Source organism: Actinia tenebrosa, unplaced genomic scaffold, assembly GCF_029948245.1.
Source record: "Actinia tenebrosa isolate PJP-AT-01 unplaced genomic scaffold, QUT_ActTen_1.0 PGA_scaffold3__52_contigs__length_22856419, whole genome shotgun sequence".
Classification (NCBI taxonomy): Eukaryota; Metazoa; Cnidaria; class Anthozoa; order Actiniaria; family Actiniidae; genus Actinia; species Actinia tenebrosa.
In genome coordinates this window covers 18,197,621-18,212,878 of record NW_028292580.1, presented here as the reverse complement: position 1 = coordinate 18,212,878, position 15,258 = coordinate 18,197,621, and the positions used below count along the sequence as shown (strand labels likewise).

At 41.3% G+C, this 15,258-nt stretch overlaps 1 protein-coding gene across 4 annotated transcripts in view; it reads right to left on the bottom strand.

Moving 5' to 3' along the window:
* Positions 1 to 1,436: 1,436 nt before the first annotated feature.
* Positions 1,437 to 15,258, bottom strand: part of LOC116307541 (E3 ubiquitin-protein ligase HUWE1) — a 44,564-nt gene continuing 30,742 nt past the window's right edge. For 2 of the 4 annotated variants that reach the window (XM_031717817.2, XM_031717818.2), the window contains exons 46-57: positions 14,634 to 14,879; positions 13,926 to 14,174; positions 12,474 to 12,632; positions 11,259 to 12,047; positions 10,374 to 10,681; positions 7,449 to 9,798; positions 6,616 to 6,855; positions 5,902 to 6,276; positions 4,810 to 5,462; positions 3,683 to 3,982; positions 2,864 to 3,054; positions 1,437 to 2,022 (exon numbers count right to left, since the gene is read on the bottom strand). In XM_031717817.2, the coding sequence (XP_031573677.2) occupies positions 1,920 to 2,022; positions 2,864 to 3,054; positions 3,683 to 3,982; positions 4,810 to 5,462; positions 5,902 to 6,276; positions 6,616 to 6,855; positions 7,449 to 9,798; positions 10,374 to 10,681; positions 11,259 to 12,047; positions 12,474 to 12,632; positions 13,926 to 14,174; positions 14,634 to 14,879 (5,963 nt within the window). In that variant the 3' untranslated portion in view covers positions 1,437 to 1,919. The remainder of the gene's footprint in view (positions 2,023 to 2,863; positions 3,055 to 3,682; positions 3,983 to 4,809; positions 5,463 to 5,901; positions 6,277 to 6,615; positions 6,856 to 7,448; positions 9,799 to 10,373; positions 10,682 to 11,258; positions 12,048 to 12,473; positions 12,633 to 13,925; positions 14,175 to 14,633; positions 14,880 to 15,258) is intronic. The other 2 variants (XM_031717820.2, XM_031717819.2) reach the window with 2 other exon arrangements.

Sequence of the window (15,258 nt, the reverse complement as noted above, 5' to 3'; positions counted from 1 at the left end):
CAAAGAATCTTATTCTTAAGAGAATGACACGTGATCTGAAATGAGAAAATTTACGTTCAAGGTAGAGGTTTATTGCATGTTTTGTACTAGCGGCAAAACTCTTTCAAATGTTGTAGAAAAATTAAATTGCACTTTACTCAGCAACTTTTTAAAAACTGCGCACAAAAAAAAAAACGTATCACTGATTTGACGTTAGACGCTGCAACAAATTGCATGAAATGATACAGACCCGTTCCACGTGATAAACAATGCCTTGCGCGTCTAGATTCCAAATCACTTGGAAGGATTTCGTATCCAAGACCGACACACATATTCGATCAGTAGAGAGTTTAATAAATAATGGTAATTGAACTGAGTGGAGTGCAATTTGGTCTGAAATCAAACGCGCGATTACAAAATCGCACGACCGCGTAGCGGGAGTGCGATTTGTAATTGCAAGTTTGATTTCAGACCAAAATTGCACGACACGAAGTTCAATTACCACTTTATTATATCCATTTTGAAATCTTTTTTGAAAAAGACGTTTTTTCCAGTTAAACCGATATGACTTACAATCTATAAGCAGTCGATTCAAACATGCTGTCAAGAGAACTTGTTTATACTGATCGAGCAATGATATATTCTCATTTTGAAAACCAACACTTTCAATCCAAAACTAAAATGAATTTATATAGGACCAAAAGGCATTACATGTATTAAGAATCGTTTACTTACATTAAATAGCAAAACAATCCTGCCCAAAAGGGTTGTAATGAACTGGCTGTTGTCCATACAGCCAATGCTCACTGCTTGTGTTTTTACGATTTCTGTTCAACATGTTAAGATCACACTTGTGCCGAGAAAACAACAAAAATCAAAGGTTGTTTAGTCCTTCGGTTGTCCTTAAGAAGTCACGTAGCTCAGCAAAAATCTTCTTCTTAAGAAAAACTTCTTTTAATGACTGTATTTTCGTCGATGTGTTATGCTTTACAGATTGAAAGGAAACCACTTTCCACGATCAATCGCCAAGAAGTCACATTCAAAAGATGCCGATTGCATTTTCCCCCCACTGCTTTTCGCTGTAATATCTTCAACTTACTTAAGCAGTTACTTTACAAAGATGCTTTTGACAATTTTAAGTGATCAGTTGGTCTTTTTAAGTCCTTTTTATGGCTTTTTCAGTCTTTTTTTACGACTTTTGACGGTAAAATCGTTCTTCAGAAAAATGTTTTTGAGCCGTGGCTCTTTTTTTTCGCAAGAAGCGTTGAGCCCAACACTCAGATGGATTCCTTGATATAATTGGCTAGAAAATGACATGTCTCTCTTGTGATTGGTTCATATCAGTTGATGTGCAAAATCGTGCAATTTAGAGCTCAAAATCGTGCGATTTATGCTGAAATCACTGCTGCAGGGAACCAATCAGATTGCAGGATTTGGTAGTGATTTCAAAATGGATGTAATAAACTCGGTAAGCTTTATTCGTAATGTCAAACTACAAACTCATTTCGAGTTGAGTCAAATATTAGTACAAAAGCAATGACGATATCCCTGGCAATTCTGGGTCTTTTACGCCAAAACACTATGTTCAATCTGAATGCGCAGTTAGGCATTAACAATCTAATTTTATTGAAGGCCATTGAAATTTCTACCAGCCAATGGTATGGCACTTGCCTGAAAGTTATTTTGCACGCGTTCATCTCTTCATAAACACATCAGAAATTTTAGACTTTTTCTTTTTCTGAACTATAAGGATTAAAGAAAACATCTCTGTTTCCTTGAATCATGAGTTTTTATATTAAGAATTTTTAGATTTTTAGACAAACATTTAGGACATCTTTACAGATGATCTTGAATCTAACTAGAATGTATTCCTTTGGTTGCTTTTGAAACCCACGAAAAAAAAGGTCGATGTAGTTATCGTAGTAGTAGGCAGAGCAATATTAGGCCAGGCCAAAGCCCTCTGGGCATTCGTCGCAAGCTTTCTTTAACATCAGTCGCAGCTTGTCGTACGTCTCGTAGGCTGGTAGATCTAGTTGGTTAAAGCTAAAAGAAAGAGGTATTATAGGATGATCAGTAAGGAAAGATCGAATGTATTCAGAGTTCAGTATGATGATGATGATAATGATGATGATGATAATAATAACAATAACAATAACAACAACAACATTAAAAAAAATTAAAAACCAATTGGACACTATCTAATACCCCTATCTAATCACACCAAAGCTTAAACATGTTTAAAAGTGGTTTAACTAAACAGGTTTAGAAAACTATCTACGAACACTGCGCAATATTTGGTGAAATAATGCATGTAAACTATCCTTTGTCTTATCTGACAATATCCGATTTTAGAAAGTTTCATTATATTGTAGGTCTCTAGTTTCTCTTTTTTCCCCCCTCATGAAACACAGTTTAACTAAACACGTTTAGGCGTGAATGGGGTATAAGACTAAAATGATATGAATTAATAATATATAGGTATTAGAAATATATTTATTATAGATAAAACTAAATGAAATGAAAGTATTACAATATATTAATTATATATAAAATCCTATACGTGAAAATTTCTATATGTAAAGTGGCCCGAGGTGACGTTGGAAAAATGTGTCTGTTTTCACACGATCAAATCAGTGTATCTCAGCAGCTGAAGAATAATTGTGAAGGTCAAGATGGATTCGCGCCATGTTCAGCTGGGATTTGCCTTTTTGGGCTAGAAAAATGGGATTTTATGCACTGGGAATGGGATGATTCACCAAAAAAAATTGGGAATGAGATTGGGATTTGAGGAAAGTATAGGTCGGGACTATGGGATTGGTCAAAATGGGTGCTGCAGGAAAATGGGATAAAGACACCCCCTTTCAGGACCTTCTCTCTTGCTTACCATGTATGAGCAGAAGGGAGACGATCTGTATTACGGTCATCCCTGTGGATTTGGAACTTTTGGAAGCCATTCATTCCTTCAAGTGCTGCAAAGCCTTGTAATGGGACCTTGGAGGTACCGGTGACGAACTGTAAAAACTTCGCTCGATCAGCTTGGTCAAAAGATCTTAAGGCACGCCAGAACCACTGAATCTGTTAATAAAAAGAATCAGAATTTGTATATAACAGAGCTATACATTCCCATACAATTTAATGGTCAATTTAAAGGCTACAGGTACTTTTTCAAACCCTTCGTGTCTATCGATAGCCTGAAATCTTACGGCAACCTTACTTAACTAGGAAGGTTTTGCGGAGGGAGGAAGACAGGAGAACCCGGAGAAAAACCCTCGAATTAAGTAAGAGACCTAACAAAATCCCCTCACATGTGATTACAAGTCTAGGGATCGAGCCCGAGACCCAAGAGGTGAGAGGCGAGTGCTCTACCGCTAAGCCACCCTCGACCTCACCCTCCTTTAAATCGTTATCCAAACCTGAAACAACCTTAGGGCTGATCAGGACACGAATAACTAGTTTGAATTAACAAATAGACATTAGTTTTTTTATGTGTTACATTGTCAAAGGAGTGTGGATTCACGAGGCGTAGCCGATAAAATCTTCTCATTTTTAGCAATCAAAACAATCAACGGAAAAAGTGCGCGCTCGTTGACGTCAGCTTTATCTGTCTGTTCTCTTATTGATGATAAAAAATAACCAATCAGCGCGCGAGAAATTTGTAAGTTATTGTAAAATGCATTATCGAGAATTACTAAAGTTCATCTACCTGTAGAGAGTTCTCATTATACTTGTGATATTCAGAGTTGGCCTTCAAGTCGTCCAGGTCAATATTTGGCAAACCAGATATCAGAAGCTCTAGTTCTTGCTCATCAAAGATCGATATCAGACGTTTCGGGATGACCTCGTAAAATCCCTCGAGGAACGAGTCGATTTGTTTTCTTATGGCTCCAGTCATTTTCATTTGGCAGACCAGTTTCACGTACTGTCGCTTGTTCTCCTCAGTTACTGGGATGTTACGACCGTTTGGTATCAAATCACGGATCTCTGATAAGCCGAACTCTCGGACCTAAGGAAAAAGGAACAGTATTGATTTTTCGACTGATGCACTTGTTGAGCAGGTTCAATAAAACCCTTCATGGGCCTTACTCACCAGAGAGCCGTGTTTATTCTCGAGAGAATACAGGGTCGGCGAAACAGTTTTTAAAGTGGGGGGTTGCAGTCCTACCCTCCCCTCCCCTCACTATCCCACACCATCAAAAATAAATAAATAAATAAAAAATACGCGAAATAAAATGGTAATTCTCGCAAAAAAAAAAAAAACCCCGCGTCTCCGCCATCCCTGGAATAAAAACCTTTGTCTAAACGCATAAATTGATTTGCGAGGCAAGGTGGGGCCAAATCTATTGTTCAGGTGAACACGGCTGCCATGTGAGAAAGGTCCATTGAACGGGTAGCTAGTTGCAGGGCCCCGAAAATTTCTTTACATATTAAGTGCAAAACAAACCTCTATTCTGTGGACACCCTTTATTAAATGGACACCTGGCAAGGTCCCGAAGGTGTCCACCTAATTGAGGTACCACCATATTTACTGTAAAACAAACCTCTATTCTGCGGAGACCCTTTATTAAGCGGACACCAGGCAATGTACAGAAGGTGTCCTTCTAATAGAGGTACCACCCTATTTACTGTAAAACAAACCTCTATTTTTTAAGTGGACACCAGGCAAGGTACCAAAGGTGGCCGCTTAACAGAGGTACTTAATAGAGGTGGTACCACTGTAATATGGGCGACAAAGATTAATATTTTACACAATCATATTGGTATTTATCCGTGTTAGAGGGCTTGATCGCATTAGATGAATCCAATATATGGTAAAATCATTCAAGTACTTACATCTGTGCTGAAGGTCAAGTCCATTCCAATTTCACTGATATTATGTTCAAGAAGGAATTGCAGTCCCTGGTAGAATGAGTAGTCAAACGACTCCAGATCTGTAAAGTGAACTGGCTTGCCCAGAATGTGTTTGTAGAAAGAGCGTGTAAAGAAGCATTCTAGCAGCTTGTTGTCATAGATGGCCTTAGCGACAACGCGACCAACAAACTTGAAGTAACTGAGGTGGTTAGAGTTACAGTGAGAGCTAGGGTTGGGTTGGTAAGTTACTCGGTCACCCGGAGAGGTAGTGAAAAGGGCGTAATTGGGGTTGAACATCTCACGAGACATGATAAGATACCACTCACGTAACAGCCCTCCTGCATCTTGCCCCTCTTCACCCTCAAACACAATATAGAACCTTGACTTCCATTCCTCGGGGCTTCGTCGGTGAAGCTCGCGAAATGAGTTCTCGAATATTTGATCTCGTCTAAGATGAACTTGAAGATCGTCTCGTCGTATTCCCTCGTCGGCTTGTTCAAGCTCTTGACGGAAGAACCGACGTTTGACATCGAAGTCCAAAACCCGTGTGTGGTCAACGAGGACTGCAAATGGTCCGTCAGAAAGATGGACGTTTGTTTGACGAAGAATCTGGTTCAGTACAGTGCGATGAGTTTCTGTTGGACAAGAAAACATCAAGGAGTTTAGCAGAAAGTATAGCAATCCAGGCGATCAGCTATCAGCATTAAAGGATGATTTCAGCATTAAGTTGCAGCAGTTTTCCAATCAGAATTTCAATCTTGTACAGAAAACTGATCAATAACTGTTTTAAAGAGTACTTCAAGGATTACGAGGTAATTTACACTAGGGGGAGTGGGAAACATGAGTTGATGAAAAACTTCTAGTTTTAAGTACCAGAGACAACTCTGGGTTCGTACTATATGCAAAGGTTTTTCAAACGTTGCAGTCAACCATTAATTTGATGAACGTCTATAAATTACTTTTTTAAGGGAGGGTGGACTAGAATGGTTCATTCAAGCATAGAGAACACTCTTCCAACTCTGGTTTAATCACTGAAGGAAGATCAAATCGAAGAAAGTTTTTACTTTAACGTACCTGCAAACCTCAAAAATTTCTGGGTGTCGGAAGGCAAGTCAGACGACACAGAAGACACGGACTGTTGTCTGCTGGGGCTGAGCGGTCCTGGAGAATGAGGCCCTGGTGACGATGGTGGTAACATATCGAGACCAGTGGTCGACAGACGCTGGCTTACATCAAGCCCAGCTGAGGGTGAAGCATGGGGCACTGTCCTTTCGGATCCATGGACCAGGAAGAATGCTTCCACGGCTGGTTGCAGTACAAGAACGGCATGACTGTCCGTGGTCTTTGCTAACTCTGTCAGGCACTCACCCAAGGTATCCCATAAGTCATCAAGGGCAAGTTGTTCACTTAAGAGTGGTAGCACAGGTTCGGGTTCAGCTGGTTGCGAGGCTGGAAAATAGAATAGATGATATTGCAATGCGTAAGAATAAAGGAACGTATAAGAGACCCTTAGCATCAGGTTTACTTAATTTTTTTGAAAGCACAATAAATTACAAAGAAATGTATTGTTGTGTTGTAACTCTTGCCACATGACCATACGTTTCTTTGTAAATCATACCGCTTTCAAAAAAATTTACTTCAAAATATTGAACATATTACTCTCACATTTGCAGTGGTTACTAAATAAGACATTCTCTTTCGATTTCTGGAGTCGGTTTGCTTGTAGCTTGAAATTTTTTTATGCTAATGAGGAAAACACATAAATAAAGATCGGCCTGTACTTCTTACCTTCAGCGGCATCACTGGTACTCTGCCCTCCAGCTGCCGTACCATCTCCTGCAGCACGAGAAGAACCAGGTTGACTGCGTTGTACCTCACGTTCTGCATCACGATCTTCTCGTCGTTGGCTTTGCATGCTAGAGAACACTTCGAAAATGGCCTCGGCTTCTGCTTCTAAGGCTGCAACGACAGCACCAAGACCACGAGAACTTTCAATTTGACGATGGCTTACCAATAAGTCATGTGGTGCTGAAATTATTTAATTTATTTCTCGGCGGCTTAGAAAACTTGTGTGCGTTCAATCGTTAACGAATACCTAACTCGCAGGTATGAAATGAATAAAGACAGACAGACGTACAGACAGAACAACAGACGTACAGACAGAAAGAGGGACGTACAGAAAGACAGACGTACAGACAGATAGTCTCTCCCGCAGCCGTTTCTAGTGTCGTAACTCAACGCTCCCTCCCCACAAACGGCTGATCACATTCTAACAACAGTCCTTTCTCTCTGCGTGATGACACTAAGAACGGCTGCGGCGGAGACTAACAGAAAGACAGACAGACGCAGAGATCGACGGACTGACGAACAGTCTGACAGACGTACAAACAGACGGCCAAACAGACAGACAGACAAACGCACAGACAGACAGTAAGACGTAGAGACAGGCTGTCAGGCGGACAGATGATTAGTTAGACGTACAGACAGTCAGATGTAGAAACAGAAAACAGATGAAAGTCAGACAGACAGACTCACAGACAGATAGACAGATTAAAAAACAAAACTTTGAGACACCCGATATAAAATACATTTTAGCTAGTTAAATACCAAGGCAGTTTTACCTCTTCTTTGTGCTCTTCGTGAGTCTCGAGTAACCGATGTCTTCCCAGATTTCTTAGCAGCCTCTCTCAGCTGTAGAATAACTTTGAGTACTTTAAGCAGCAGTGCCTGACTAGACTTCTTGCAGGTTAATAGAGGCATCGATGGTAAGTGTAGCTCATACACGACTGGTTTTGGACCAGCTTGCCTACGTCCAGCAGCAGCAGCAGTGGTGGGAGGTTCTTGAAGCCCAAGAATAGCGCGAGCCGTACGCTGCTGTCGGCGAGGAGGTTCTGGCAACACTATCCGCGATGCTTTCTTCCCTTTACCCTCTTCTTTGTCAGGATCGGATTTCTGTACATTCTTCTTGTTGTGCTCGACTATTTCAATAAATAAGGTACTAATAGAAGCACGGAGCACCTCGCCTATCTTACGAGCTCCGTCTAGCAACAGACGTAGTATGCTATCACGAGACGCTAAATTCAGCCGAGATATTTGCAGTAGGAGATTAGTAGCATCCTCTAGTCCCTCTTCCGAACAAGATCCCGAAGTCAATACATTGACTGCCAGCCTTAAGTGATTCTCTAATACTATAGTCTGCTCGCTCTCAGGTTTAACCCTGAGGCGCAAGTCTGGATTGGAAATCGAACTCACGCCAGATGAGAGTAGAGACGGCAATCTATCGATTCTCTCGCTGTTTGTCTCGTGCGGGATATTCACCTCTACGACCATCGGCTCTGTTTGACCCAGATTCGTAGCCACTTCGTCACCCGAACCACTATCGATCGACTCTGGGTGTTCTCCACCAGGTTCAGATGAACGTTCGACAACAAGCGAAGAAGCGATAGATTCTGTTTCAGATATTGGGATGGTAAGATTGGTGGCTGATGTTCCGTGTTCCTCGTTGGGCTCCAAGACAAGAGGTACGGCCCTGGCTGCTTCTGGTGTAACCACCTGTGGTAGGGGTACCACGAGATTTTGTCCACTTTGAGTTTCAGTTGTTTCTTCAACCGTCGAACTAGAGCCATCAACTTGATTAGTCTTTACAGGCTTTTTACTCGCGGCCGGTACATCGGGCAACGAGGCAGAAACGACAGATAGCAAACGTAACAGTTTGTCTGTTAATTGGACATTCTTTCCAATAACAGGATGAGATAATAATACAAGTAGCTGTCCAATAGGTGCATCAGAAAACTCTTCTTCCTTTTTACTATCAGTGGATTGCGTGACAGATGTGCTAGCCGCATATTTTCCTTTACTTCCAAGGCCCATAGCATCGAGTTTTAATAAAATATCCCAGAAGTCAGAATCGCCTTGAGAAGTTTCGCTAGTACTTTTCTCTGTAGGATTTTCAGTTCCCGTTGAGTCCGCTATTTTACAACTCGCTACGGCTTTCGTTGTCGTAGGCATGAAACTGGCAGAAAATGTCTTAGCAAGGAATAACAAAGCATCGAGAGCGTGGCGACAAATAAACGGCGAAGCATACTGATGAATGCTGATGTGAGAACTGTACTCCAGTCCAAGTTTTCCTTGTCTTCGAATACAAAACACATTCGTACGGGAGCCCAATGCCGAATCAAGAGCAATGCGCAACCAAGAAGGCTGCTTGGATTTCCTCGAGTCCATAGGTTTTTCCCCTTTAACCAGTAAATAGTCACTGATGTTATTAACAGAGGCGCAGCTATCACCACGTGACGGATCACGTGACATAACCATGGCACTTGACGTAGCTTCTACTTGTGTTGATAAGCTTGTAGTGGGCATTGGACAAGAATCGTCTTCATTGAGACCACTAGTTCTCCGTAAAACTGCTATCAAAGTATTAATAAGCCAGCGGCGAGTCTCCTCGTGGTAACAAAGATTTCGAAAGACTTTTTGTAGCCGTGCCACGTTCAGCCTTGGTTCGTCGATAAACAGTAGAACTACAAGGCAGGCAAGTGCCTCGTGGTCTAGAAGCTGACGGCCAGCGTATTTGTGATTGACGCGAGCTCCAGGACCAGTGTTGCTGAAACCTCGCGAGTTTGCCGAGAAGTATCTTGGAAAATTAATCGAGCCGGCTCCTCCAGTTCGTCGAGATAATCCCGAATGGCGAAGCAATGCAGATATAGCAGATGCAGTGTCGCCTACTCCGAGGGAGAACCTTTCCTGCATTAATCTCTGTTGTCGGACTTCTCTATCTCTGCGAAGCGATTGAGCCTCAGTTTGCATTTCCGAAGGAAGAACATTAAGTAAAGAATCGTCGATATCAGCAAGAACAGTTTGACGTAAAGATGGAGGAAGGTTGCGCAGAAAAGCGCCTGGGTCGACAGGCTGATCAGGTGGAGCAGTGGCTGTTCGTCTACGTTCTTGTTCCAATCGTTGTTGTTGAAGAACCTGAAGGTTATCAAAACATAATGATTTCTGTAATAACGTCATCATAACATAATGAATGGAGGGGCTGGAATCCGCGATAAGCCTTCGTAGGGTTATAGACTTAAGTATTAAACAGGAAATTATTGTCGAAGTTATCACCACTAGAATAGGTACGACAGACATATTGTACGTAAGGTTATGGGGAAAATATCCGGGAAATTATTTGGGAAAATATTTGAAAAAATATTCGGAAAAAATATTTGGAAAAAATTATTGGCAAAAATATTTGAAAAACAATATTTGGAAAATTATTGGAGAAAATTATTTGGAAAAAATATTGGGGAAGAAATATTGGAAAAATTATGGGGGGAAAATATTCGAAAAAAATATAATTTCTTTGCAGCTCTCAGATATATTATATATTTAAATTAAGACGTTCTACACCTGGCAGTCGTGAGATTGAACAACGTTTACCATATAAAATGAGAATATTGAGAATATTTGGACACTGAAATGAACTCTAAATGAAGTCTGTGATCAAGAAACACAGTGGTATTTGACTCATTCGAAAACAGTCTGTTGTGAGAGCAACTTACCTCTTCTTGGACGTCAGGAGGCAGCGCAGCTAGGAATTCCGGGCTAACAGATGACATAGAAGCCTCTCCACTAGCATTATCTGAAGGCTGAGAGGGAGGAGGCGGGCGTAGTCCTAGCTGTTCTGAAAGTACCTCGCGTCTGAGAGATTCAGGGAGAGCTTCAAGGAATGACGGGTCGACTCCTTCAGGTATAGGAACCCCATCAATAGTTAAATTGGTATTTTCACCACTTGTGCTTGGTTCTGGTTGTGCTTGCGGCTGTGAAGAATCTGTTGTTTCTTTATTGACGCCTGCTGCTTGGGATGCATCTAGTTATTGGAACGAAATAATATCAGATAACAGAACCTTAGGTTGGTGATGGATGATGATGATGATGATAGATGATAATGATCAAGAATGATGGATGATGATGATGGACGATGAATGATGATGATAATGATGATCATAGATGATGATGATAAAGATGGATTATGATGATGATAATGATCAAGAATGATGGATGATGATAATGATGGGTGAATAATGATGATAATGATAATAGATGATGATGATCAAGAATGATGGATGATGATGGATGATGATGATGATGGGCGATGATGATGATGATGATGAACAACGATGCTGATGGTGATAATAGCAATAATGACTATGGTGAAGATATGAATGACAATAATGATGGTGCTGGAAGATAATGATTTCGGGATGATGATGGCCTCGTGCTGATGAAGTTGATGCTGATGATGATAATGGTGATGATGACAATAAACATAATGTTGATAATGATGAAGATAATAATAATAATGATGAATGATGGATGATAATGGTAATAATAACTAATCTATAGGATGCATTTTTTAAATCAGAAAACCTATAAATACAACTGACCTTCGTTAGCTTGACCTTGAGCGCCACTATCAGATGTCACAGATACATCACTACCTAACGTCATAGGAGAACCAACTGACGACGATGCCCCTGCCTCCCCTGTCGCACCCTCTGGTTGACCATCAGTACCAACACCAGAAGACGAAGCAACAGGCGGTGTAAGCCTACTGACTTGGCCATCAAGAGGTGCAGAGGATTGTGCATTAGATGCTGGTTCAGTGACATCTACAGTTGCACTTGAAGGAGCTGGTTCAGATTCTCTTGGCGTAGACGTATGCACGGCAGGTTCACTATCGCTACCGTGATCCATACTCATCGATACTAGTAGAGAGGTGTTAGAGCCATCGTCTGCTGCTACAGGCGTTGGCTGTGGTGTGGATGACTGATCTACCTGCATATCTTCTGACGTCTGTTGGTTAGCTGCCGCCGCTGTTGCCGCCGCCGCTGCCTCACTTTCTGCCTTCTTCTTTGCTGCTTCTTCATCTTCTTTCTTCTTCGCAGCAGTCTTAGCCTCAGCTTCTTTCTTCTTTTTGGCCTCTTCCACCTTTTCTTTCTCGACGTCCACACTGAGACGCTTCTCGAAAGCAGGAAAAACTTCCGGTTTAAGTGCAGCCACACAGTAGTGGACGCTCTCCGGGTCAAGGATTTGGCTTTCTTCGGACCAACGACTGAGAGCTGAGGGGATTGAGTTGGTACTCTCGTTGTAGCCATCTACGAAAATACCGTCTTCATCAGTGATTTCACGCATTTGCCCGTCATCTCCCACTAACAATCGTGTTTCATGACCTCCTGCAATGCAGACAAGCACATGACATAACATTACTTTACCCTCGACTAAAAAGCCTGTGATGCAGCCCTAATAAACCTATCTAACAACTGGCTATAGGTCTGGGCTTCTTGTACTCTCTTACGCAGCCCACTCCCCTAAGTAGGAGTTTGGCTTCTGGCGATAAAATTTCAAAGGATTTCGTTTTAGTCGACGGAAGTAAAAACCCAGACGTTCTAGGCAGTGATAAGAAATAAGTAATAGCCACTCCGAGGTTGAGGAAAAACAGGGTGGAGTTGACAATGCAGTGCAATGTGAGACTATTTAAGAGTACATATTTTCAAAGTGGCGTCTATTTCTTCCCTTTAGAGTCCCACAATGCACTCTAATACCAACTCGACCCATTTCCCCCTCAACCTCTGAATGGTTAATATGTCTATAGTTGTTACCAGTAGTAATGTGAAATATGTCTGTTCCACCATTGTGATGTCGTATTGGTAGACCACGATGTCTTTGACCAGCCAGCCCCAGTACAACTCCTGCATCAGATTCATCATCTTGTACTGTGGATAATAACAACTCCCCTGTGATTCTACTGGCTCCACCATCTAATTCAAGTCAAGAAATCAAGTTTGAAATCAAGTTTCCCTAAGCCGTGTCTAAGTGGAAACGATTGGAATTCATTTCTACCGGTGGGAAGCAATTTCAGTAAGGGCATGGCTAACTTAAAGTTCGAATTGGAATTTGGTTGGGTTTTGAGGAGGGACGATAACCAGAGAACTCGAAGCAAAACCCTAAAATCAAGGGAGATACCTACATTCTACATAATTCACGAGTCCCACCGTCGTACAAGCACCAAATTGAACTTATTCCCAAATTTATAAGAAAAGCCAAAAGAATAATAAAGGTTACACTATATTGTTTCCCCTTTGCCTCGACTCAGATTGTTTTGTGCTTGATCACTCGACCAGAATATGGAAATTCATCTATTTAGTCGTCATAACTAGATCTGATTCCAGCCTCATTCCGTCCTAGTGTATCATCCAGTGTTTCAGATACAGAATTTTAATCATTGACTGGATTCAATCATTCGCTCAGATTTCTTATCAATGGTAGACACATGAATTTTTAGCATTGCAGTGCTTCTCGATAGCACGAGCGGAATCATACGATTTCCTTTCGCGACAATAGTCCCTTTCACAGTTCCCTGCGCCATTTTGAAAGGTAGCCGTGCCTTTGCATCTAAGCGAGACGAACGGTGAGCTTGTAATGGTAGAGACCTTTTTTAACACCTTGGACAAATATTCACATGTGTCTATCATTGCAAGCTCACCGTTCGTCTCGCTTCAACGCAAAGGCACGGCTCCCTTTCAAGATGGCGCAGGGAACTGTGAAGGGGAGTATTAGCGGACGTAAGGGGACGTCCGCAAGGAATGTCATGGAAACGTCTTGACTCATGTCTAACAAGACCTTTTTCGACGACGATTCCGCAATTGCTACTGAGAAGCACTGTAATGTAGCATAAAGTGTTCAAAGTTTTCAAATCTACTTGTATAATATACAGGGTTCGTGCTGAGGTAACCACTTAAAATTCAAGGACTACACAAGGAGTATACATGGACCCAAAAATGATATTTCAAGGAGTATGTTCAGCTAAATATGCCAAGGTTTTACACGGTGGTTGCAAATGGCCGACTTTCAGATTTTCCAATCTTTCTGACTAGATCTATTTTAGAACCATGCAAGTAATGATCAAAGCAAAAATTCTAGGAGTTTTCAAGGAGTTTCGCTAAAATCATAAAATTCAAGAGCTTTTCAAGTGCCCTTGAAAACGTGAGTTAAATTCAAGGAGTTTAAGGAGTAGCACGAACCCTGAATATAATAGGAATGACAAAACTTACTATCTCTAATGTGCAGAAACATATCATCATCCTCATAGACGGCAAAAGAGTCATCTTCCATCATGTCTGGGTGGTGTTCTTCTTCCATATCGCTACCTTCATCATCATCTTCACCATCATCATCGTCGTCGTCATCGTCTTCGTCCTCAATGTCTTCATCGCCGTCGTCTACCTCACCCATCACTATCACATTTTCATCGCCATTATCAGCACCGGTCACTATGACTCCTTCTTCATCGTCAACATCATCTAGAACAAACACAGACATCATCATTAATACGCACATTACTCTATTAAGTGTCAGGACCTTGCCTGGTGTCCATTGAAAAGAGTTTTGTGTTATGGTGAAAATTTTGAGACCGTGCAACGCGCGATCTGTTTAATGTGTCCCTTGGGTCCCTTAATTATCACTATAAAGGAAAAAAGCGATCAACCGACCGATCGTCAGGCCGTACGGCAAACCAACCAATCAACATAAAAAAACTAAGACAGATAAATAGACAGACAAAACGAAGAAACAACAGGTAAAACATTGCGCGTAATATTGCAGGCAATCTTTCTGAAGTAGGATCGTTTTCTACTTCAGTAACGTTGCGTGGAACAAACTACGTCGTGTGACATGGCTCGCGACTCGATTGCCCACAACACTGCGCGCAATGTTTGCAACGTGTGTCCTTAGCTTGAGTCTTGTATTTGCATCAAATTTACCATGTTGGTCATCCAGGTGGCTTCTATCATTGCTTTCCTCGCCCTGGTCTCCAGCTCGTTCGATGGTTATCACCATCGTATCTTCACCTCCGTTGTCACTATGGTTACCATCTGATTGTTCATCAGTGGAGCTACTTCCGCTGTCATCATCAACATCAGTGTCATCCTCTTCATCGTCGTCCCCACCATCATCCATTACATGAAGTTGTGTGACGATTTCCTCAGATACTACGTTCATCTCTGGATCTAAAATCCAAGAAAAATACTAGGTTAAACCGGAAATCTAGAAATTGAGCATTTTAAATGGGGTGAAATCAGATAACGGAAGGAGATGGATAAAATTATACCAAAAGGATTTTAGCTGATGTGAGTGAAAATGTTGGCCAATAGAATTAAGAAAATTTGAAAAACTGAGTAGTCACTTTTTCTCTTGAAATTATGGATTTCCAGGCCAGCAAATAATAATAATAAAAAAAAGCTATTAAGCCCTTGATAACAGTGACAAAATAATTAATTGTGGGCACGTTTTTATATTTTTCGCAGGTTAATTTTTGCAGGCTTTATGACACCTAGTTTTGTAGTGACGTCATTTCTTCGTCACTATTTCATGACACCTGGTTTTGTA